The sequence below is a fragment of the Neophocaena asiaeorientalis genome, unplaced genomic scaffold (assembly GCF_003031525.2).
Source record: "Neophocaena asiaeorientalis asiaeorientalis breed wild unplaced genomic scaffold, Neophocaena_asiaeorientalis_V1.1 scaffold46, whole genome shotgun sequence".
NCBI classification, from domain to species: Eukaryota; Metazoa; Chordata; class Mammalia; order Artiodactyla; family Phocoenidae; genus Neophocaena; species Neophocaena asiaeorientalis.
Genome location: NW_020175393.1, coordinates 15,973,486 through 15,997,420, shown reverse-complemented (window position 1 = coordinate 15,997,420; position 23,935 = coordinate 15,973,486). Strand labels below are relative to the sequence as shown.

The 23,935-nt window shown below is 40.7% G+C and overlaps 1 protein-coding gene across 11 annotated transcripts in view; it reads left to right on the top strand.

Annotated features, from left to right (window-relative positions):
- Positions 1-23,935, top strand: part of PKHD1 (PKHD1 ciliary IPT domain containing fibrocystin/polyductin) — a 600,926-nt gene that overhangs the window by 122,289 nt on the left and 454,702 nt on the right. For all 11 annotated transcript variants that reach the window (XM_024765924.1, XM_024765923.1, XM_024765919.1 and 8 more), the window contains one exon: positions 14,913-15,069. In XM_024765924.1, the coding sequence (XP_024621692.1) occupies positions 14,913-15,069 (157 nt within the window). The remainder of the gene's footprint in view (positions 1-14,912; positions 15,070-23,935) is intronic.

Genomic DNA, 23,935 nt, shown 5'->3' with positions numbered 1-23,935 from the left:
GTACTTGGACAATTTCAATTCTTACTCTTATACTGATTGTATAAATTATAATATACCAGGAGTAAGCAAATTTTTTCTGTAAAGAGCCAGGTAGGATATTTTAGCTTTGATGGGCCATAGAGTCTCTGTCACAAATGGAAAGCAGCCTTCAGCAATATGTAAGTGAATGGTTGAACCGATGTTCCAATAAACCTTTATTTATCAATACAGTGGGTGGGTCAGATTTCAGCTGTAGTTTGCTGACCCTGTTATAGACTACTGAATATTTTACTTGATCCTTTTCTCTATGACATGTGGAGAACTTGAAGTCTTCAGGCAGTGAGAAACGTCAATGAGTGTCCTGCTGCTTCAGCAGGAAGACTGAAGAGCTGTGCAGCCTTCCTGCCTCTGGGCCCGGCTGCCCTCTCTGGGCTCCTTGCTGAGCCTGCAGCATTTCACACATCTCATTTCTCAGAGTACCTCTGGCTCACACTCCATCCACCTCTGCTCCGATCCTTTATCGGAGGGGCTGGTCCCTGATCACTCCATATGAAATAGCTCCTCCCACTCTGACACTTCTGCTGCACTTCCCCCTGCTTTTTCTTTTCAGAGCACATTATTTGTTTTATTTATTTAACTTTATCTCCCTAAGATATAAGCTCCCTGAGATCAGGGATTTGTTTTATTTTGTGCTCAATAAATATTTGTTGAATCCAGAGATCCATCTGCTCCATAGTTCCAGGCAAGGAGGCCAAAAAGTGTCTGTGATGACTAAGAAAATACCTGTTTTTTAAAAATTTTATTGAGGTATAGTTGATTTACAATGTGGTGTTAATTTATGTTGTACAGCAAAGTGATTCAGTTATGCATATACAGATAATGTATATATGTATGTACATATGTATTACATAAGTACAATGTATATATGTATTATACTGTTAAGTGCACTCAAAAATGTTAGTCATTATGAGTAAATTTTAAAATTTCACATTAAAAAAATTTAAAGTAGAGAGGGTAATGCATAGGTTTTTCACTTGTGAGGATTAGTGATACCAGAAGTCAAATGTCTAGCACTGTGCCTGGGACATTGGAGGCGCTGGGTCGTGGAATGATCTTCAGGCTTATAATTCAGAAGAGACATTATCTGAGGAGATTTGAAGCTTTGAATGGAAGAGAAGATGAGGAAAGTTTCTGTAAATTTGTTCTGTTTGCAGACTGTACTAGTTCCTGAAGCTCAGGAGTGCTAAAATAACTTACATGGATGAAGCACTGAGCTAACATCAGTATTCTTAGAGAAATCATGGCGTATAGGATGTGCACAGAAGGGAGAGAGAAGCTAGTGAACTGCCCGGTTTGCTAACAGGGACAAAGCATAAATGTGAATTGGGCCCGTGTGGCTGGCAGGAGGCGTTGCTGACATTTCCTTGAGTAGTCAATGTGCCGGGCAACAGAGGGGGACTTTCTCATGTTATCTCATCATCGTGAAGGGTTTATAGTCACCGAGAAAAGAAAGTGATCACTTAGAGCCAGCATGAGCCTGGTAAGAACAAATTATGCCAAACTAATTTAATTTCCTTTTTGTTCCCTAAGGAGTTATTGGATTAGAGGTCAGGGGCTCTATTCGTAATCCTGGATTTGTAGATGGTTGACTTTTCCTACAATGAGCATGTTTGGGTTTCATAATCAGCTGCAATAATCTCAGCCTGTGTTGATTCATGTGTAGTGTCCAGATTGAAAAAAAGAAAAGTAATTAATGCACGGGCTTTCATCTGTAAGGTGGTCTCTACCAGAGTTAGCCATCTAATTTTCTGAACTCACATAGTACCTTGCTTATGCCTTTAATTATTGAATTAATCACACTTTATATTAATTACCTGGCTATTTGTCTTTTTTTCAGGGATAACATGAGCACCTTAAGAACAAGGATGAAGTTACATGTATCTAAAAGAAATACCTTTGCACTAGCTCATAGAGGAAAGGTTTAGGATTTTAACTGGCCAACATGCTAAATATCACCCAACATTATAATACAATTATGAAAATAGCCAAGACTCTATTGTTTAATAAATGGTGTGAAGACATTTCATTATGTTTGGGGTCAGGGGGAACAAAGCAAAGATAAAAAATAGGGAAAAATGGAAAACTTCCCACCAACGTAAATTCTAAATTAGTTGAGGATTAACATGCAAATATAAAACCCTACAAATCAAGAAGAACATATAAGTGCTATTTGTGTCAGAATGAAAGAAGGGAGTCTTATGTGTAAAAGAATGGAGGACGTTACAAAAAAAAGATCAATACATTTGGTTTCATAAGAATTAAAAACATTTCTATGTAAAAGAGCACTGAAAAAAGTAAAAAGAATTGTAGTATCATATCAAATTATTTTAGTTATTAAAACAATACTTTGAATTATGGCATAGTGATTATGAGCCCACATAAGAGTTGACTATTCATTCAAACACATTTTTTGGGGTACCGACCATGTGGCCAGGCATTGTTGTAGGTACTGGGATACAGCAGAAAACCAAGAAACTCTCATGAAGCTTACATACTACTGGGACTTGACTGACTATAAACAATACACAATGTTTCAGTGATGATAAGTTCTTTGGAGAAAACAGAGTGGTGTAAAGGGTGGAGAGAGCGTTGGTGACAGGGACCCGTCTTTTCCTATTTCCAGGGCTTGTTTGCTGAAACAGGGATTCTGGGGAGGTGTCAAAATAGTTCCTCCTTATCTTTGTCATCTAGGAGGCACTGTGACTAGAAAGACCCCCACACTCTGCCTTCTCCACAGCCCTGGCTTAACACAGATGCTTGCAAATAGGTCTTTGCTTTGCCTGGTGTTCCACCTTGCTGATCAGTGCTTTCTTTCAAGATAACTCTGGTGGTACTGCAAGTACATTTAAGGTGACATGTAAGATTTGCAGACACTGCACATTCCTGAAGTTCAGAGAAGTGCTGACAAGCTGTAAGAAGAAAACAAATTGCATAAGCTTCTCGCTGAGCCAGAAAAGTTTTTGCTTGTGTTTTGTTTTGTTTTTTGGTTTCTGTTTTGGTTTATTTGGGGCTGTATGTTCCAAGTTAAAAATGAGGGCGTGTTCTGGATAGTTCCCAAGTCTATTTTTACTCCACCCCCATATGCCCATAGGGAGATGATTTTCTTCATCTGCAGAATGGGAATGAGTGATTTGTTTATCTTGAAGAAGAAAACTAGAGCTAAAGACTGAACACCCTGGGGACTGTGGTGGAAAGTCCTGTTATTTGGTGAAAGTGAAACTTGCGTTGACCTGGGAGCTGAGTTGGTGATGCAGAGCATGGCTGGCACCAAAACATTACATTGGTATCAACTGAGAGGCTTTCCAATATATGGACAAGAAGTCTTTTTAGTGATGCTGTCAGCATTCTTGTTTGCTTGATTGGATCAAACTGAAGGATAAAGATGTTGGAAAGTGGACCACCTCCTCTGTCTCATGGGGTTATTGCTCTAGGAGGCCTGTGGAATAGAATTATACTACCATTGTGTCAACTATGAAAATGTAGAGCTACGGTTCTTATGGCAGCACACATGTAACAATGAATTCCCTGATAACTTGAAATCATGGAGATATTTGACTCTTCTACTTCCCTAGGTGCTGTTGGACAGTTGAGGATGCATTAATTTTTTAGGAAAAATTTTTGCTAAAAGTTTAGGAATTTTTTACTTTTAGTATTTAGTCACTGTTTTGTAATAGGCATGTATCATTGATACATTTTATATAATTTCAAGATACCTTTATTATGATAAGGAAAAGCTTTGGGCAGAGGGACTCTTAGATCTTTTGAAATTTAATGCTTACCATTGATAACCATTTGAAAAGTACCACATTCAATAAAGAGACTTAAGGTGAAAGAAAAAATCAGTGGAAGATTTCATAGGGAGATTGAATCTGAGTCTCTGGTTTTAATTTTGATACATTTACCCTTGTTTGGTTTTAAGTTTACATAGAGTTTGAAAACACAGAAAGGAGTGGGAAAGGATGTGGGCCAAACTCAATGGATCAAGAGACCTAGGGAGCATAACATTTTAAAGTAATTTTAGACCTTATCACTTATTTGCTCACCTATTGTATAAAGAAGGCATGTATGCTTTTGTGTATGTGCGATATCTATAAATGCGTGTGGAATTTGCAGGTGGATGATTCACTTAAATCATTTCGTCAATTTTTATTTTCCACTTAACTATGTGTCAGACACTTTTTAGGGGGTTGGGGATATAGCAATGACCAAAACAAAGTCCCTGTTTTTCATTTGAGTAATAAGCTCAATGGATGATAAATACACAAGGAATGATATGGTCTAATACAAGGATGAAGCAGTATTAGGGTGAAGGAGTGATGGGACATTTTAATAAGGAGACAGAGAAGGAAGTGTTGTTTGAGCAGAGACCTGAATGAAGTAAGGGAGTGTGCCTTGCAGATATTTTGGCTGAGAGCATCCCAAGAGAGGCCATGTGAGCGGGAATACCCAAGGTAGGAACTTGCTTGGCTGGGTCCAGGTTGTCTTCACCTCCACAGCCTTTAGCACAACCTTTAAACGCTTTGAGGCTTTGTTTCCTCAGCTGTAAAGAGGATACTGTTTCCTCAGCTGTAAAGAGGATATAACAATATTTGACCTTCCCACCTGCTGGGTTGGGGCTAAGTATAGTTCTTTTTTTTTACATCTTTATTGGAGTATAACTGCTTTACATTGGTGTGTTAGTTGATGCTGTATAACAAAGTGAATAAGCTTTATGTATACATATATCCCCCATTACCCTCCCTCTTGTGTCTCCTCCCACCCTCCCTATCCCACCACTCTAGGTGGTCAAAAAGCAATGAGCTGATCTCCCTGTGCTATGCTGCTGCTTCCCACTAGCTATCTATTTTACATTTGGTAGTGTATATATGTCCATGCTACTCTCTCATTTCGTCTAAGCTTACCCTTCCCCCTACCCGTGTCCTCAAGTCCATTCTCTATGTCTGCGTCTTTATTCCTGTCCTGCCACTAGGTTCTTCAGAACCTTTTTTTTTTTTAGATTCCATATATATGTGTTAGCTTATGGTATTTGTTTTTCTCTTTCTGACTTACTTCACTCTGTATGACAGACTCTCGGTCCATCCACCTGACTACAAATAACTCCAATTTCATTCCTGAGTAATATTCCATTGTATATATGTGCCCCATCTTCTTTATCCATTCATCTGTCGATGGACACTTAAGTTGCTTCCATGTCCTGGCTATTGTAAATAGTGCTTCAATGAACATTGCAGTACATGACTCTTTTTGAATTATGTTTTTTTCAGTGTATATGCCCAGTAGTGGGATTGCTGGGTCATGTGGTAGTTCTATTTTTAGTTTTTTAAGGAACCTCCATACTGTTCTCTGTAGTGGCTGTATCAATTTACATTCCCACCAACTGCTGTACCAACAGTGCAAGAGGGTTCCCTTTTTTGCACACCCTCTCCAGCATTTCTTGTTTGTAGATTTTTTGATGATGGCCATTCTGACTGGTGTGAGGTGATACCTCATTGTAGTTTTGATTTGCATTTCTCTAATGATTAGTGATGTTGAGCATCCTTCCATGTGTGTGTTGGCAGTCTGTATATCTTCTTTGGAGAAATGTCTGTTTAGGTCTTCTGCGCATTTTTTGTTTGGGTTGTTTGTTTTTTTGATATTGAGCTGCGTGAGCTGCTTGTATATTTTGGAGATTAATCCTTTGTCAGTTGCTTCGTTTGCAAATATTTTCTCCCATTCTGAGGGTTGTCTTTTTGTCTTGTTTATGGTTTCCTTTGCTGTGTAAAAGCTTTTAAGTTTCATTAGGTCCCATTTATTTATTTTTATTTCCATTTCTCTAGGAGGTGGGTCAAAAGGGTCTTGCTGTGATTTATGTCATAGAGTGTTCTGCCTATGTTTTCCTCTAAGAGTTTGATAGTGTCTGGCCTTACATTTAGGCCTTTAATCCATTTTGAGTTTATTTTTGTGTATGGTGTTAGGGAGTGTTTTAATTTCTTTCTTTTACATGTTGCTGTCCAGTTTTGCCAGCACCATTTATTGAAGAGGCTGTCCTTTCTCCACTGTACATTCCTGCCTCCTTTATCAAAGATAAGGTGTCCATATGTGCGTGGGTTTATCTCTGGGCTTTCTATCCTGTTCCATTGATCTATCTTTCTGTTTTTGTGCCAGTACCATACTGTCTTGATTACTGTAGCTTTGTAGTATAGTCTGAAGTCAGGGAGCCTGATTCCTCCAGCTCCTTTTTTCGTTCTCAAGATTGCTTTGGCTATTCGGGGTCTTTTGTGTTTCCATACAAATTGCGAAATTTTTTGTTCTAGTTCTGTGAAAAATGCCAGTGGTAGTTTGATAGGGATTGCATTGAATCTGTAGATTGCTTTGGGTAGTAGAGTCATTTTCACAATGTTGATTCTTCCGATCCAAGGACATGGTATATCTCTTCATCTGTTTGTATCATTTTAGTTTCTTTCATCAGTGTCTTATAGTTTTCTGCATACAGGTCTTTTGTCTCCTTAGGTAGGTTTATTCCTAGATATTTTATTCTTTTTGTTGCAGTGGTTAATGGGAGGGTTTTCTTAATTTCTCTTTCAGATTTTTCATCATAAGTATATGGGAATGCAAGAGATTTCTGTGCATTAATGTTGTATCCTGCTACTTTACGAAATTCATTTATTAGCTCTAGCAGTTTTCTGGTGGGATCGTTAGGATTCTCTATGTATAGTATCATGTCATCTGCAAACAGTGACAGCTTTACTTCTTCTTTTCCAATTTGGATTCCTTCTATTTCTTTTTCTTCTCTGATTGCTGTGGCTAAAACTTCCAAAACTATGTTGAATAATAGTGGTGAGAGTGGGAAACCTTGTCTTTTTCTGATTTTAGTGGAAATGGTTTCAGTTTTTCCCCATTGAGAATGATGTTGGCGTGTTTTTCTCATATGTTATGTTGAGGTCAGTTCCCTCTATGCCTACTTTCTGGAGAGTTTTTTTTTTTTTAAAGAAGACGTTGGGGGTAGGAGTTTATTATTTATTTATTTATTTTCGCTGTGTTGGGTCTTCGTTTCTGTGCGAGGGCTATCTCTAGTTGTGGCAAGCGGGGGCCACTCTTCATCGCGGTGCACAGGCCTCTCACTATCGCGGCCTCTCTTGTGGCGGAGCACAGGCTCCAGATATGCAGGCTCAGTAGTTGTGGCTCATGGGCCCAGTTGCTCCGTGGCATGTGGGATCCTCCCAGACCAGGGCTCGAACCCGTGCCCCCTGCATTAGCAGGCAGATTCTCAACCACTGCGCCACCAGGGAAGCCTGGAGAGTTTTTTTTAACACAAATGGGTGTTGAATTTTGTTGAAAGCTTTTTCTGTATCTATTGAGATTATCATATATTTATCCTTCAGTTTGTTAATATGGTGTATCACATTGATTGATTTGCATATATTGAAGAATCCTTGCATTCCTGGGATAAACCCCACTTGATCATGGTGTATGATCCTTTGAATGTTCTGCTGGATTCTGTTTGTTAGTATTTTGTTGAGGAATTTTACATCTATGTTCATCAGTGATACTGGCCTGACGTTTTCTCTTTTGTGTGTGACATCTTTGTCTGGTTTTGGTATCAGGGTGATGGTGGCCTTGTAGAATGAGTTTGGGAGTGTTCCTTCCTGTGCTACATTTTGGAAGGTTTTGAGAAGGATGGATGTTAGCTCTTCTCTAAATGTTTGATAGAATTCACCTGTGAAGCCATCTGGTCCTGGGCTTTTGTTTGTTGGAAGATTTTTAATCACAGTTTCAATTTCAGTGCTTGTGATTGGTCTGTTCATATTTTCTATTTCTTCCTGGTTCAATCTCAGAAGGTTGTGCTTTTCTAAGAATTTGTCCATTTCTTCCAGGTTGTCCATTTTATTGGCATAGAGTTGCTTGTAGTAATCTCTCATGATCCTTTGTATTTCTGCAGTGTCAGTTGTTACTTCTCCTTTTTCATTTCTGATTCTACTGATTTGAGTTTTGTCTCTTTTTTTCTTAATGAGTCTGGCTAATGGTTTATGAATTTTGTTTATGTTCTCAAAGAAGCAGCTTTTAGTTTTATTGATCTTTGCTATCGTTTCCTCCATTTCTTTTTCATTTATTTCTTATCTGATCTTTATGATTTCCTTCCTTTTGTTAACTTTGGGTAATTTTTGTTCTTCTTTCTCTAATTGCTTTAGGTGTAAGGTTAGGTTGCTTGGGATTTTTCTTGTTTCTGGAGGTAAGATTATATTGCTATAAACTTCCCTCTTAGAACTGCTTTTGCTGCATCCCATAGGTTTTGGGCCATCTTGTTTTCATTGTCATTTGTTTCTAGGTATTTTTTGATTTCCCTTTGATTTACTCAGTGATCTCTTTGTTATTTAGTAGTGTATTGTTTAGCCTCCATGGGTTTGTATTTTTTACAGTTTTTTTTCCTGTAATTGATATCTAGTCTCATAGCATTGTAGTCAGAAAAGATACTTGATACGATTTCAGTTTTCTTAAATTACCAAGGCTTGATTTGTGACCCAAGATATGATCTATCCTGGAGAATGTTTCATGAGCACTTGAGAAGGAAGTGTATCTGTTGTTTTTGGATGGACTGTCCTATAAATATCAATTAAGTCCATCTTGTTTAATGTATCATTTAAAGCTTGTGTTTCCTTATTTATTTTCATTTTGGTGGTCCATTGGTGAAAGTGGGGTGTTAAAGTTCCCTACTATGATTGTGTTACTGTTGATTTCCCCTTTTATGGCTCTTAGTATTTGCCTTATGTATTGAGGTGCTCCTATGTTGGGTGCATAAATATTTACAATTGTTATGTCTCCTTCTTGGATCGATCCCTTGATCATTATGTAGTGTCCTTCTTTGTCTCTTGTAATAGTCTTTATTTTAAAGTCTATTTTGTCTGATATGAGAATTGCTCCTCCAGGTTTCTCATGATTTCCATTTGCATGGAATATCTTTTTCCATCCCCTCACTTTCAGTCTATATGTGTCGCTAGGTCTGAACTGGGTCTCTTGTAGACAGCATTTATACGGGTCTTGTTTTTGTATCCATTCAGCCAGTCTATGTCTTTTGGTTGGAGCATTTAATCCATTTACATTTAAGGTAATTATTGATATGTATGTTCCTATTCCCATTTTCTTAATTGTGTTGGGTTTGTTATTGTGGGTGTTTTTCTTCCCTTGTGTTTCCTGCCTAGAGAAATTCCTTAGCAGTTGTTGTAAAGCTGGTTTGGTGGTGCTGAATTCTCTTAGCTTTTGCTTGTCTTTAAAGTTTTAATTTCTCCGTTGAACGTGAATGAGATCCTTGCTGGGTAGAGTAATCTTGGTTGCAGGTTTTTCTCTTTCATCACTTTAAATATGTCCTGCCAGTCCCTTCTGGCTTGCAGAGTTTCTGCTGAAAAAAACAGCTGTTAACCTTATGGGGATTCCCTTGTATGTTATTTGTTGTTCTTCCCTTGCTGCTTTTAATATCTTTTCTTTGTATTTAATTTTTGACAGTTTGATTAATATGTGTTTTGGCATATTTCTCCCTGGATTTATCCTGTATGGGACTCTCTGCACTTCCTGGACTTGATTGAATATTTTCTTTCCCATATTAGGGAAGTTTTCAAGTATAATCTTTTCAAATATTTTCTCAGTCCCTTCCTTTTTGTCTTCTTCTTCTGGGACCCCTATAGTTCGAATGTTGGTGCGATTAATGTTGTCCCAGAGGTCTCTGAGACTGTCCTCAATTCTTTTCATTCGTTTTCTTTATTCTGCTTTGTGGTAGTTATTTCCACTATTTTATCTTCCAGGTCACTTATCTGTTCTTCTGCCTCAGTTATTCTGCTATTGATTACTTCTAGAGAATTTTTAATTTAATTTATTGTGTTGTTCATCATTGTTTGTTTGCTGTTTAGTTCTTCTTGGTCCCTGTTAAATATTTCTTGTATTTTTTCCATTCTATTTCCAAGTTTTCGCATCATCTTTACTATCATTATTCTGAATTCTTTTTCAGGTATACTGCCTATTTCCTCTTCATTTGTTAGGTCTGGTGGGTTTTTACCTTGCTCCTTCATCTGCTACGTATTTCTCTGTCTTCTCATTTTGCTTAACTTACTGTGTTTGGGGTCTCCTTTTTGCAGGCTGCAGGTTCATAGTTCCCATTGTTTTTGGTGTCTGCCCCCAGTGGGTAAGGTTGGTTCAGGGGATTGTGTAGGTGTCCTGGTAGAGGGGACTGGTGCCTGTGTTCTGGTGGATGAGCCTGGATCTTGTCTTTCTGGTGGGAAGGACTGCTTCCAGTGGTGTGTTTTGGGGTGTCTGTGAACTTAGTATGATTTTAGGCAGCCTCTAATGGGTGCCTAATGGGTAGCATTATGTTCTTGTCTTGCTAGTTGTTTGGCATGGGGTGTCCAGCACTGGAGCTTGCTGGTTGTTGAGTTGAGCAGGGCCTTAGTGTTGAGTTGGAGATCTCTGGGAGAGCTCTCGCTGACTGATATTACGTGGGGCCGGGAGGTCTCTGGTGGACCAATGTCCTGAACTCAGCTCTCCCTCCTCAGAGTCCCAGGCCTGACACCTGACTGGAGCACCAAGACCCTGTTAGCCACACAGCTCAGAAGAAAAGGGAGACAAAAAAGAAAGAAAGAAAAATAGAATAAAAGAAATAAAGTTATTAAAATAAAAAATTAAAAAATATATATTAAAATAAAAAAGTAATAAAAAATAAAAAAAGAGAGCAACCAAACCAATAAACAAATCTACCAATGATAACAAGCAGTAAAAACTAAACTAAGATAAACATATAAATCAGAATCTAGTCAGTTGCATACAGCAAACCCCACGTCTACAGTTGCTCTCGAAGTCCACCGCCTCAAGTTTGGGATGATTCATTGTCTATTCATGTATTCCACAGATGCAGAGTACATCAAGTTGATTGTGGAGATTTAATCCACTGATCCTGAGGCTGCTGGGAGGGATTTCCCTTTCTCTGTTCACACAACTTCTGTTGTTCAGCTTTGGATTTGGCTCTGCCTCTGTGTGTAGGTCGCCCTCTGGCATCTGTTCTTCACCCAGACAGGAGGGGGTTAAAGGAGCGGGTGATTAGGGGGCTCTGGCTCACTCAGGCCGGGGGCAGGGAGGGGTACGGAATACGGGGCGAGCCTGTGGTGGCAGAGGCCAGCGTGATGTTGCACCAGCCTGAGGTGCACCGTGTGTTCTCCCGGGGAAGCTGTCCCTGGATCACGGGGTCCTGGCAGTGGTGGGCTGCATAGGCTCCCAGGAGGAGAGGTATGGATAGTGACCTGTGCTTGCTCACAGGCTTCTTGGTGGCGGCAGCAGCAGCCTTAGTGTCTCATGCCCGTCTCTGGTGTCCACGCTGATAGCCATGGCTCCTGCCCATCTCTGGAGCCCATTTAGGTGGTGCTCTGAATCTCCTCTCCTCACGCACCCAGAAGCAATGGTCTCTTGCCTCTTAGGCAGTTCCAGTCTTTTCCCTGGAATCCCTCTCATCTAGCTGTGGTGCACTAGCCCCCTTCAGGCTGTGTTCATGCAGCCAACCCCAGTCCTGTCCCCGGGATCTGACCTCTGAAGCTTGAGCCTCAGCTCCCAGCCCCCACCTGCCCCAGAGGGTGAGCAGACAAGCCTCTCGGGCTGGTGAGTGCTGGTCGGCACCAATCCTCTGTGCAGGAATCTCTCTGCTTTGCCCTCTGCGCCCCTGTTGCTGTGCTCTACTCCGTGGCTCCGAAGCTCCCCACCCCCACCCCGTTTCCACCAGTGAAGGGGCTCCCTAGTATGTGGAAACCTTTCCTCCCTCACAGCTCCCTCCCAGAGGTGCAGGTCCCATCCATGTTCTTTTTTTTTTTTTTTTTTTCGGTACACGGGCCTCTCACTGTTGTGGCCTCTCCCGTTATGGTGCACGGGCTCTGGACATGCAGGCTCAGCGGCCATGGCTCATGGGCCTAGCCGCTCTGCGGCATGTGGGATCTTCCCGGACCAGGGCACGAACCCGTGTCCCCTGCATCGGCAGGCGGACTCCCAACCACTGCGCCACCAGGGAAGCCCCCCATCCATATTCTTTTGTCTCTGTTTTTTCTTTTGCCCTACCCAGGTGCATGGGGAGTTTCTTGCCTTTTGGGAAGTCTGAGGTCTTTTGCCAGCATTCTGTAGGTGTTCTGTAGGAGTTGTTCCACGCGTAGATGTATTTTTGATGTATTTGTAGGAAGGAAGGTGATCTCCATGTCTTACTCCTCCGCCATCTTAAAGGCCCTGAGTATAGCAATTTTCAAAGGCTTTTCGGCCAGGCCAAGATGATGGAACACAAGGAAGGAAGCCAGTGATACAGCTGCTTCTGAGCCAGAGAGAAAGTCTTTAAAATTCCCTCAGAGCTAGGATGACAGGTATCAGTGCTAACCTTGAGGTTTGAAAGGTTCTCAAGTTAATTACGGGAAGACATCATGGAATGGTCCTCCTCTGACTTCCTTTTACCTAACCAACGTCTAGTTGTTCCACATCTTCCCATTGTGATGGTCATGAGCACAAGTTTTTTGTGTAGCTCTGTAGCTGGGCTTGGGTCTGAACACGAGGCTCACGTCTCAGAAAAAGTCAAGCTGCTGAAGCTGAATTCTTCACTCCTCCTCATGGCTCATCCACACACCCTTGCTGGCCTTCTCTGAGCTTCAGGGCCTGGTGTGAAGGGAGCCTCCCAGTTCCTTTTTTGGATCTATCTCCCTGTTCTCTAGCCCTTGCCTTGAATTGGTCCTCAAAATTTGATGCAGAAGTGCCACTGAGGAGATGATTAAAATGACAGATCCCTGTTCCCACCTCCTGAGAGTTTTTTTAAAAAATTGAAGTATAGTTGATCTACTACGTTGTGTTAGTTTCAAGTGTACAGCAAAGTAATTTGGATATATATATCTATTCTTTTTCAGATTCTTTTCCATTATAGGTTTTTACAAGATACTGAATATAGTTCCCTGTGCTATATAGTAGGTCCTTGTTGTCTATTTGTTTTATATACAGTAGTGTGTATTTGTTAACTCCAGTCTCCTAATTGATCCCTCCTCCTGAGCTTTTGGTTCCATGCTGGTGGCGCTGAGAGAATCTGCACCGTAAGCAGCTCTAGGCTGAGAAACCCTGTCTGAAACATCACCTTTAAAATAAAGGGATAGGAGTTCTTTCCATCTCTGACCTTCTAGAAATCCAGGCTTTTTCACATGTCTTATCTTAGTGACTCAGGGCTGACTTACAGATAATCTGGTTCACCTTCTCTGGAGTTGTCTTCACCATCTTTTGGTCTTTTCCATCTTCTCACCAATGTATTCCACTCCAGTTTCCTCTTATTGGCCCCCCTTTTTCTTTGTGGATTCTGCAGGAGTGAATTAAAGGATTATAGGAAGGTAGAATGTCTAGTCATATGAGGAGCCCCTTCTGTAATTTTACCTCCCCATGCCTAGCTTCAGTGTGAAATAGGTGGAGAGGTAAACATCTCTCCCACTTTTTGAGTGTTTGGATGGTCATCCTGTGGTCACGGTTCATACAGCTCACAGTGATGCTTGGGTACCACACGTTCTTTTTTTCCTGTGGTGCTGGGACTACTTATCACTGTGCCTGATGCCTTTCCATCTCTTAAATTGGGATGAGTCACTGAGTTATTTCTCCTTTGTAGATGCAGAAAATGAAAAGATCCTGCTTTTCCTTATCCCCAAGTCTTGTTGGTGATCGGGTTCAGTATATAACTCAGGACTAGTGAGCTGGGGGTCAGTACACCTGGAAAATCTACTGCCTTCTGGCAACACATTTGTCCATTTTCTCTCTCAGAAATACTCCAGGGCACTGTTCTCTGTGGAGGTGCAGTTATTGGTATTATAAACATGCCTCCCCTTCTTCACGATCTTCTTCCATCTGCCTCAAACATCTCACAAGAGGACTTTCTAGGCAGTTGTTTTATAGGAACTGGGGCTTCGCATTAGGTTGGAATCTGTGTGGGAAGAAGAACTGTTGGGAGAGAGGCATACCCATGTCATCTGTATGATCTTGAGCTAATCACCTTGTCCAAGAGGATTTCATTACATTTATCAGAATTACAGTTCCGTAGCTGCACAGGACATTTAAACCTGTTCTCTGCCTCTTGCATGAGCCAGATACTGCTTTCTGTGATTTTCACATCCTTGGTTTGAAAACCACGTGAGTTCAGTGTGACTGTAAATTAACAGGAAGCCAAAAGCTCTGACAGGGAGACTGCGGGAGGTCAAGGGTGCTTCCTCCTCTAGGCGCCTCACAGTCCCACTCCCGGCACCTCCCTCAGAGCTTCTGGGTTGTCATCTGAAGTCAGCTGGCATTTTTCCTGTGCACAAACTTTGCCAGCATGGATGCACCAAACACAGAGGGCAAGGCATCAGTAATATCAAAAGAGGCAGGGTGGGAAGATGGATCTGAACACGTGGAGAGAGGAATGTTCCTATAAGACAGGGACACTTGGCAGTAGAGCCAGTGAAAAGTGGTACCATTTATGTAAAGCAAAATGCCACCCATCAAGCAGAATGTGTTAATTCTCTCTATTCCTGGCTATTTATGACTTTTTGTCCAAAGCTCAATACACGTCTGTAAAAATAAAAAATGGAATCGACCCCATCTGTTAGGTAGAAGACGGGCTGTTCTTGGGCAAAAAGGTAAGAAAGTATTACCAGCATATCGCTGGAGAATTCCGGAGGCTGAACACAGAAGAACTTTGAGTACAACTTTGCCCCTTCCGTATTTTCCCTTTTTTGAGTTAGTTGTACGAGGGTGACTAATTTTATGGAGATGTTTAAAATTATATTTAGATTAATTTGAGTTTAAGGAGTTTCTGTTCTGATGGATCACCCAGACTATCCTGCTTGAAAACAAAACAAAACAAAATAACAAAACCTGTTTTCCAGGGCAACTTTCCCTTTCAGTTCTGCCGGAGGTGGTCCAGGGCTCACAGCTGGTTTCCCGAGCGAGTGCCACAAGAGGGCGACAATGTCACGGTAGAGAAAGGCCAGCTGCTCCTGTTGGACACCAACACCAGCATCCTCAACTTCCTGCACGTGAAAGGTTTGCGGAGTTTGGAGATGGGGGTGGCATTATTATATATGATTTTATCATTTTAGGGGCAGAAGGAAGGGGAAATTTTTGGATAAGTTCCAGCCCTTGGTTGACAATTTATTCTCAGACCAAATTGAGATTTCCCTATGAAAGGAAGAAGTGGTCAGAAGGTTCAAAATGAAAGCCCTTTCTTTTGACTCTTAAAAGCACAGAGCTTGATTATTTTAATTTTTCAAATGCAAGAGGGTGATCAGTGTTCTCCAAGAATATCCTCCTTTATTCAAGTCCTTTGTATTCAGGCTTGTCCCTGGCAGCACTCACGATATAGCAGAAGGCTCTGAAATCAGTTAATGCTGCTGCCTTTGAAATTCTCTGCCAAGAAAGCAATGCCTTCCTGCTTTTACCCTGTTGCGGTTTTGACTTCCTTGTCCCGTGGAAAGTCATATAAATAGGCTTCCTTATTGCAAAACCGGCCACATAGCTCTAGGGTCTGGGAATTGGGGAGAGACTGAGAATTCAAATTTTAACTCCTCCCCCTCATTACCAAGTGACTAAGTCAGTTGTTTCTACCTCCTCATGAGTTTGTTTCCTTATCTGTTAAATGAGAATAAAAATCATTGCCTCCTTCAGTGGCAGATAATAACGAATGGTTATCAAAGGGACTCTTGTTCACTGGCAAGTGTGATTAGTTACGGAGATCTATAAAACTGCACTAAAACACCATTCTGTACTATAAATATATTTAACATTTACAGGAGCGTTTGTTCTTGTTAAAGTAAGCTTGTGGCTATATGAGGGAGCATAAAATATTTTACAGAGGATAAACTGATGGAGTGTTACTACCCGTCTCTTACAGGTGGACTTATTAGGAATTTTACATTCTTTATTCTGCAAGCTTATTTTTTTTCCCTCTGGTAGCAAGGAGAAGATTTCAGGCAAATCAATTAATTAGTACCCTTTAGGAAAAAGGCCTGTGAGCTTGAGCTCCTGACCTGTCTTTTTGGTGGTGGTTGTGTGTGTGTGTAGCCAGTGGCTATGGGGAGTACTGACTTATTGACAGCTAGCAGCTACCTAAGGACTGGCAGTGACAAAAGAAAATTACAGACTTCAAGTCTCAGCTCAGAGAAAAGATGCTCTTTACAGGCCTTTAACCAGGATTCTCGCCACAGGAGTCAAATCCTGTTGGAGGATGGGATGCCCTTCAGGAGCTCAAGGGTCTTTGCCTGATATTGATACAATTTGGGAGAAGTTTTGCAGCTAAAAGTCCTCAAACTCAGCCCATCTGAATCTCTGGATATCCTAGTAGTTCCAGGTAAATGTTCCAGCAAGGAATGGTGTTTGTTGATAGGGCCAGAGACTGAAGATGGAGAAGAGGCATCAGAGGAGAAGAGAGGGCAAGGGAAAGGCAGAGGTATGTGGATACCTGTCCCTGTCTTCCACTCTTGGAGATTTCAAGATCCTAGTAACCCAGATACTTGCCCCAAGCTGTCACCTTTCAGTGGTGGTTGTTCCTAAATGTTCCTGTTCAGGCAATACTTCACTCTCATTATTTAGAATAAGTGACTAGGTTTAGAAGGGCTAACTCTCATCCCATGGAGAGGGAAAGTCTGTTATGTGAAGCATCCCCCCCATGGGTAGGATCGTGAGGATAAGTGGTGGACACCTGTTTCTGTACAAACAGGAGTTGTTGGTAGGGAGCAGGGTTGCCTAGAGTGAAAGTAAGATTTTAATCACAGAGATATGGGTCATAGGTTCTAGAAAGCATGAGAACTGGGAAAGGACACAGATGAAATTTGGTTCAACAGATGACTTGTGAATGCTTATTAAGTGGCCCAGGAGCTCTGTGTGAGACACAAGAAGTGAGGAATAATGCTTAACATGAATAATGTGCATTACTATTAAAGAAAAAGTAATTAGGGAGCAAATATAAAAGAGTAAAATGTCTAGTTCTAAAACAGTGACGTAGGAGGTAAGGCAGAATGTAGACAGAAGTAATCCGAGTGTCCAGGGTGTAAGATTAGAGTTGGATAGTGGAGAGGAGGTGAAGAGCATGTACTTTGTACATGAGACAAGTTTTGATCGTGTAGACATCAATATACACACAGATTCAATGTGGGAGGAATTTCCCCATCTCACTTAATAGCCAGTGGCTCAGGCCAAAAATCTTGGTGGCACCCTAGATATCTTTCTTCTTCTTATATTCCATGACCAATCCATCAGTGAGTCTTACTGGCTGAATCTTCAACATGTGTCCCATTAGTACCAACCTAGTCCTATTCAACCTAACTTTTGGCTGGGACCATTTCAAACAACTTCTTAACTGGTTCCCACGTTTCTAATTTTTTTGTCTTCTTTAGTAGCAGAACTGCAGTTTTATTTTGTTTTGTTTTGTTTTTTGTGGTACGTGAACCTCTCACTGTTGTGGCCTCTCCCGTTGTGGAGCACAGGCTCTGGACGCACAGGCTCAGTGGCCATGGCTCACGGGCCTAGCCGCTCTGCGGCATGTGGGATCTTCCCGGACTGGGGCACGAACCCATGTCCCCTGCATCGGCAGGCGGACTCTCAACCACTGTGCCACCAGGGAAGCCCAAGAACCCCAGTTTTTATTTGGGGCAGCAGTGTATCCAGCTAAAATGCTATATTTCCTCATCTCCTTTGTAGGTAGACATAGCCTGTGGCTAAGAGCTGGCCAGTGATATGTAAGGGGAAGAGTGGTGCAGGACATCTAGGACATTTCTTAAGGTAGAGCTGGCTTAGTAGGAGGCATGCCCTATTTGTCCCTCTTTCTTTCTCCTCCCTGCTTCCTGGAATGTAAATGTGATAGCTATATTTTCAACTGCCATCTTGGACCATGAGTTGACTTGCTAAGAATGGAAAAATAGGGAATTCCCTGGAGGTGCAGTGGTTAAGAATCTATGATTCCACTGCAAGGGCACAGGAACTAAGAGCCCACATGCCCCTTGGTGTGGCCAAAAAACAGAATGAGGAAACAGAAGAATGGAAGAAACCCGGGACTCTGATGTCATACTAGCATGGCACCTGGGGCTGCCCACCTCTGAAGTACTTTTTGTGATAGAAAAATATGCCTTCATGTGTTTAAGTCATTGGTATTTGACTTTTGTGCTATATGCTAAAATAATCCCCAATAGTTTATTGTCCACACCCTTTAAAATATGTCAGATCTTATCTCCTCAACCACCCCTACCCCAATGGCTTCTCATCTCACTAGGAATAAGGTTCACACCATTATTAAACTTCTGATCCCTTCGTTGACCTTGCGTTCCTCATTCACTCTGCTCCAGCTCTTCTGTGAATATACCAGTGACCCACCTGCCTCACGGCCTTTGCACACAATGCCCTTTGCCTGGAATATTCTTCCTCCAGATATTCACGTGTCTAGCTCACTTATTTCATTCTCTCTTTGAGAAAATGTCAACTTATTAGAGAGGACTTGCCATCTTTTCTAAAATTATAGCAGTCCTATTACTCCATTTATTTTGCTTTACTTTTCTTTATATCACTTATCACTACATGAGATACTATAATTTACTTGTTTATTTTCAGTTCATTTCCTCTGCTAGGATAAGCTCAAAAAGGCAGAGAACTTCCATCAATTATTTACTGCTGTCTCTTCAGTGTCTAGGACCGTGCCTGACTCATGATGTGGGCTCAAAGTACATGTGTTGATTTTTGAATGGGTGGACAAGTAAAATGGTGCAGAATTCAGATCCCAGATGAAATTTAAGAAGTATAATTTTGAAGTTCTTCCTCTCTTAAATATCACTTCTTTTCTCAACTAATTTGCTTTTACTGTCCTTAGTTGTGCTCACTGGTATCTATCTATATACGTATGTACACACATAAATACATAAATTTACATATATTCACATACATACACATGTATACACATCTACATAAAAAAGTATATCTTTATGAGTTAGAAATACAAAATCCACTGCTAAGTTATTTTTTGTTTGTTTGTTTCTAAAAGACATATGAAGAAGGCTTTCACTGGGGAAGAACCCCAGCTCTCAACTATCTGGTTGATATGGTGTAGCTCTCAACCCCTAATGTCTTCTCTTCATCTATAATAGGTGTGAAGATACTTGAAGGACAATAAAAATCTATTCAAGTATAAGATTGAATTGTTATCATCATCGTCAATAACAGCAATTCACTCTCTGAGTATCTGTTACTGTCTGTCTTTTTCATACCCATTCATGGTATCAGAAAAACAGCTGTGTGAAATTTTCTTTATTTTTTGATACCATCTATGGGATGAAACAAGTCATGAAAAATTTCAAGCCAAAAAATAATTTATTCAAAAGATTTTAACGGGGCTTCCCTGGTGGCGCAGTGGTTGAGAGTCCGCCTGCGGGGGACGCAGGTTCGTGCCCCGGTCCGGGAGGATCCCGCATGCCGTGGCCATGGCCACTGGGCCTGTGCGTCCGGAGCCTGTGCTCCGCAACGGGAGAGGGCACAGTGGCGAGAGGCCTGTGTACCGAAAAAAAAAAAAAAAAAAACAAAAAAAGATTTTAACGAACAAGATATAAAGTATTATAGTGGAAGTACTTTGTCAGCCACTTCCACAGTATTATGAAGAAAACATTCCACATGAAGTATGTACACACTTTGAAAGGATTAGTGCTAAATAGAAGTGAAACTAGATCACCTAGGAACTACATTTGGAACTACTTTATGAAGATACTGCATCCTCCATATTTTCTCCATTCATGGAAACCAGAATCCCAGTATATACAGGGACCAGGCTCCTCCATCAGGAAAACCAACAGTTCTACATATGGCTCTTGAGAGTTCTGAACTCTCTGTGCCTTCCTTATGTTTATATAGAACACACTATTTTTTCTTACAAGTAAAACTTATAGTAGAAAGGAGGATTATAAATTTCTTCGAGGCAATTGAGAAATGGCACCCAAAGACTAAGTTTTCTCTGTTATTTATGCTGCTGTATGTACTGATTCCTGAACTTTTTGGAAAAAATGGCACATTATTTTGTGACGCTGATAAGAGCTTCAGCTATATCGCTTATGATTTCATCTTAATTAGCAAAAGGCCTAGAACTTTTGTCTACTTACCATTTCGATTTCTTCCCTCCATTCCTTCTTCTCTCCTTTTTTTTTTTAAATTATTTTTTAGGAGGTACTGTTAAACACAAAAGAGAATTAACCCCATCAATTAATACTAATGAGCTGGGATGGAAATAGGCATATTGCCTTGATTTAGTTAATTATATTTTTCATTCTTTTATGTTAAGATGCCCAACGGCCATAGGCATCGCTGAATTTATTATTTTATTCCAGGTAATTATGATGAGCCATAATAACAGAGACGGAACGTTACCCTCTTGTGTACACTATTATGGATTCTGGGCAAGGATCTTGGGCTTGTGGTCTGTAGCTGGGGAAGCATCCATATTTTCTGAATGAAGCAGTGACTCTCTGTCCTGGTGGTCAAGCAGCTTGATGTGAAGTGGTCTAGAGCTGATGACTAATAAAGGGTCAATTAGGGGAGGATGAACTCTAGAAACCCCTCTTCCCTTGGCATTGGGCTTTCAAGAGGAAGACATTTTGTAGTTTCTTATTACTCACAGTACCTTCATTTTACAAGGCTTGAGCAGAAACTTGTGCTGTTTAATAGTGCACTGGCTTCCTTTCATGTGATTTTCTATTTCTTGGTCTACTGGTGTATACCAAAGCAGTTAAATGCTTGGCAGGCTTTTGAGCCAGAAAGAACTGAATCTGAATCTGGGCTCTGCTTCTTACCGGCTTTGTGACCTTGAGCAAGTTGCACAGCCTTTGTAAGCCTCAAGTTTCTCCTCTTTAGAGTAAGGCCTGTTTTAGTAATAGCAGCAGGGACAGCAATTGCTAACGTTTACTGTTTGTTATTGTGTAGCCATACTACAATGTATCACCCAACACTTATGGATGTTCTGGGTACTAAATGAAAGAATGTTTCTAAAGCCCTTAGTACAGGGTCTGGCCCAGTACAAGCATTCAGTTCATGTTAGTTGTTGTTTCTTTTGGATTGAAGGGAATAACAGAAGAGATGGTTGCATGTCAGGCCTAAGTTGCAATTTTATTTACAGCTAGTGGCTGCTTCTATATACAAAGCAAACTGGATTACTCAAAGAATTAGCTGGGCAATAAAGACCTCAGATGGCTTCTGCCTCTGTTATCTTCAGAATGCATATTGAAGTGTTTTTCTACGGCAAGAGAGGGAAGGATACAGAGGTGGAAGTAGCAGTTATCCATGAGGTTGCCTTCATTCTCCTTGGCATTTTGACTTTGTGGAAGTGTGTTTTTCTGCTGCAGTTGGGAATGTGGTCTCGTTTTCTTCAAATGCTTTCTTTTATTTCACAGTTCTGAGGACACTCACATCTTTTTAGTCTGTTATACTGGTGATTTCTATAGTCTAGCAATGCATATTCTTGGTTTATTGAGATGAGCCATCTTTTCTTGACCAACTACTGGGTTCATTGTAGAGTTTCTTTTTTAAAAATTAAAAAAAATTTTATTGTGGTATAAATGACATATTATATAAATTTCAGGTGTACAACATACTGATTTGGTATTTTTATATATTGCAAAATAATCACCACAATAGTCACCATAGATAGGTACAAAATTTTTTTCTTTGTGTTGGGAACTTGCAAGATCCACTCTCTTAGCTACTTTCAAATATACAATACAGTATTATTAACTGTAGTCACCATGCTGTACATCACATCTCCAGGACATGTTCATTTTATAACTAGAAGTATGTACCTTTTGACCCCCTTCACCCATTTCGCCTACCCCTCATCCACCCACGTCAGTCAACCACCAATCTGGTCTCAATATCTGTGAGCTAGATTTGTCTGTTTTTTGTTTGTTTCTTTGTTTTGTTCTTTTCTTTATCTTCCACATATAAGTGAGATCAAATGGCATTTATCTTTTTCTGACTTATTTCACTTAGCCTTATGCCCTCAAGTTTCATCCCTGTTGTTGTAATGGAAAGATTTCATTCTATTTTATCACTAAACAATATTCCAGTGTGTGTGTGTGTGTGTGTGTGTGTGTGTGTGTGTGTGTGTGTACACATACACACGTATATATACACCACATTTTAATTATCCATTCATTAGGTTGTTTCCATGCCTTGACTATTGTAAGTAATACTACAATGAACATAGGGGTGCATATATCTTTTTGAAGTAGTGTTTTTGTTTTCTTCAGATAGATACCCAGAAGTGGAATTGCTGGATCATATGGTAGTTCTATTTTTAGTTTTTTGAGGAACTTCTATACTCTTTTCCACAGTGGCTGCACCAACTTAGATTCCCACCAACAGTGTAGGAGAGTTCCCGTCTTTCCCACATCCTCGCCAGCTCGTTATTTGTTGTCTTTTTGATAATAGCCTCTCTAACAGGTGTGATGTGATACCTCATTGTGGTTTTGATTCACATTTCCCTGATTATTAGTGATGCTGAATATTTTTTCATGTGCCTGTTGGCCATCTGTGTGTCTCCTACAGTTTCTTCATCTTATTCAAGGGTTTGAGGATTTCGGAGTGAGGTATTAAGTGCTGTATCCAGCACAGCCTTTTTATCCCAGGGTTTGTACACTTGGTTCCTTCTAATTAGAACCAAACCGACCTCAGTTTCAGTAGGTGCATGCTTCACATAATGCTTTACAATGCAGTGATCTGGGAATGCTGTGAAACAGGACTTCCTGGGACATCCTGTGTGGTCTCTCTGTGCATCAGGACCCTGGGAGTTACGGGGCAGGTTACCCCGTGTCTGCAGTTTTAAGACTTCACTGAGAGCAGCTTGGATTTAAAGGAAATCCATCTGAAGGCATTGGATACAAATGAAATACCCTGTTAATATTTTTTTTTCTTCCTCTCCTAACTATAGAATGTCTTGGTCAACATAGGAGGGTTTTGTGAACTGATAAAATTTGTTTCAAATGGGTAAGTTTAAAACAACTTATGTGCAAGTTGGCTGCAAAAGGAGATTGAGTGAATTGACTCTTCTTCCAGCTGAAAGCTACCCTTCAAGGCAGGAAATTGGATGATTATGTACAGACAAGGTGACAAGGTTGTCTGATTGGGGCTGGGTCAGCAAACAGGGGGCCTGAGTTCAAATATGAGGCACCCATGAACTTTCCTGTGGCTTTGGGTAAGGATCTGGGCCTCAAATCAGTGCACAAAATGGAAATGGTGGTGACTTCCTCCCTTTACAGGAGGAGAGTGGCTTGTATAAATGTCTACCAGCTGTTAATGTTGTTCATCTGTAGCCCTGAGAGGGAAGTGTGGTAAAGGAATTGGTAAACTTCCTTCCCATAGTTTCAAGCATGGTGCTGAGAAGGGCCTGGGCTGTGCAGTGATCTTAAGTGGAAGCCAGATGGAGAAGTCAGCACCAGAAAACATTTACCTGAGTTCTGTGAAATCCACCCTTAACTCCCTTAATTTTGTGCATCTCTATGTGTCAGTCTTTTCTTGGTGACAAATTGGTGTTACTTACTTTATGAGTGGGGACCTTGCTTATATCCAAAGCTAAGTAGATCATTGATAGGATTTTTCATAGGCTAAGAACTTTAATATCATTCATATACAACTCATATAACTTTTATATGAATTGCTTTTATGTTAATTCTTTACAAAATTTAATATTAGGTTGTGTTTTTTCTGCCCTTTACCTTCTGGCAATGTGCAATCTAGGCAAGTAAGCTGAAGAAAGCAGGAGCCAGGTCTGTTTTTGCTCACCTTTGTATTGCCAGGATCATTATACTTCCAGGCACATAGTAGGTACTCAAATAATTGTTGAATGACTGAATTTCTGACTGGAAGAGGCAGATTAATATTGGTTGTGAAT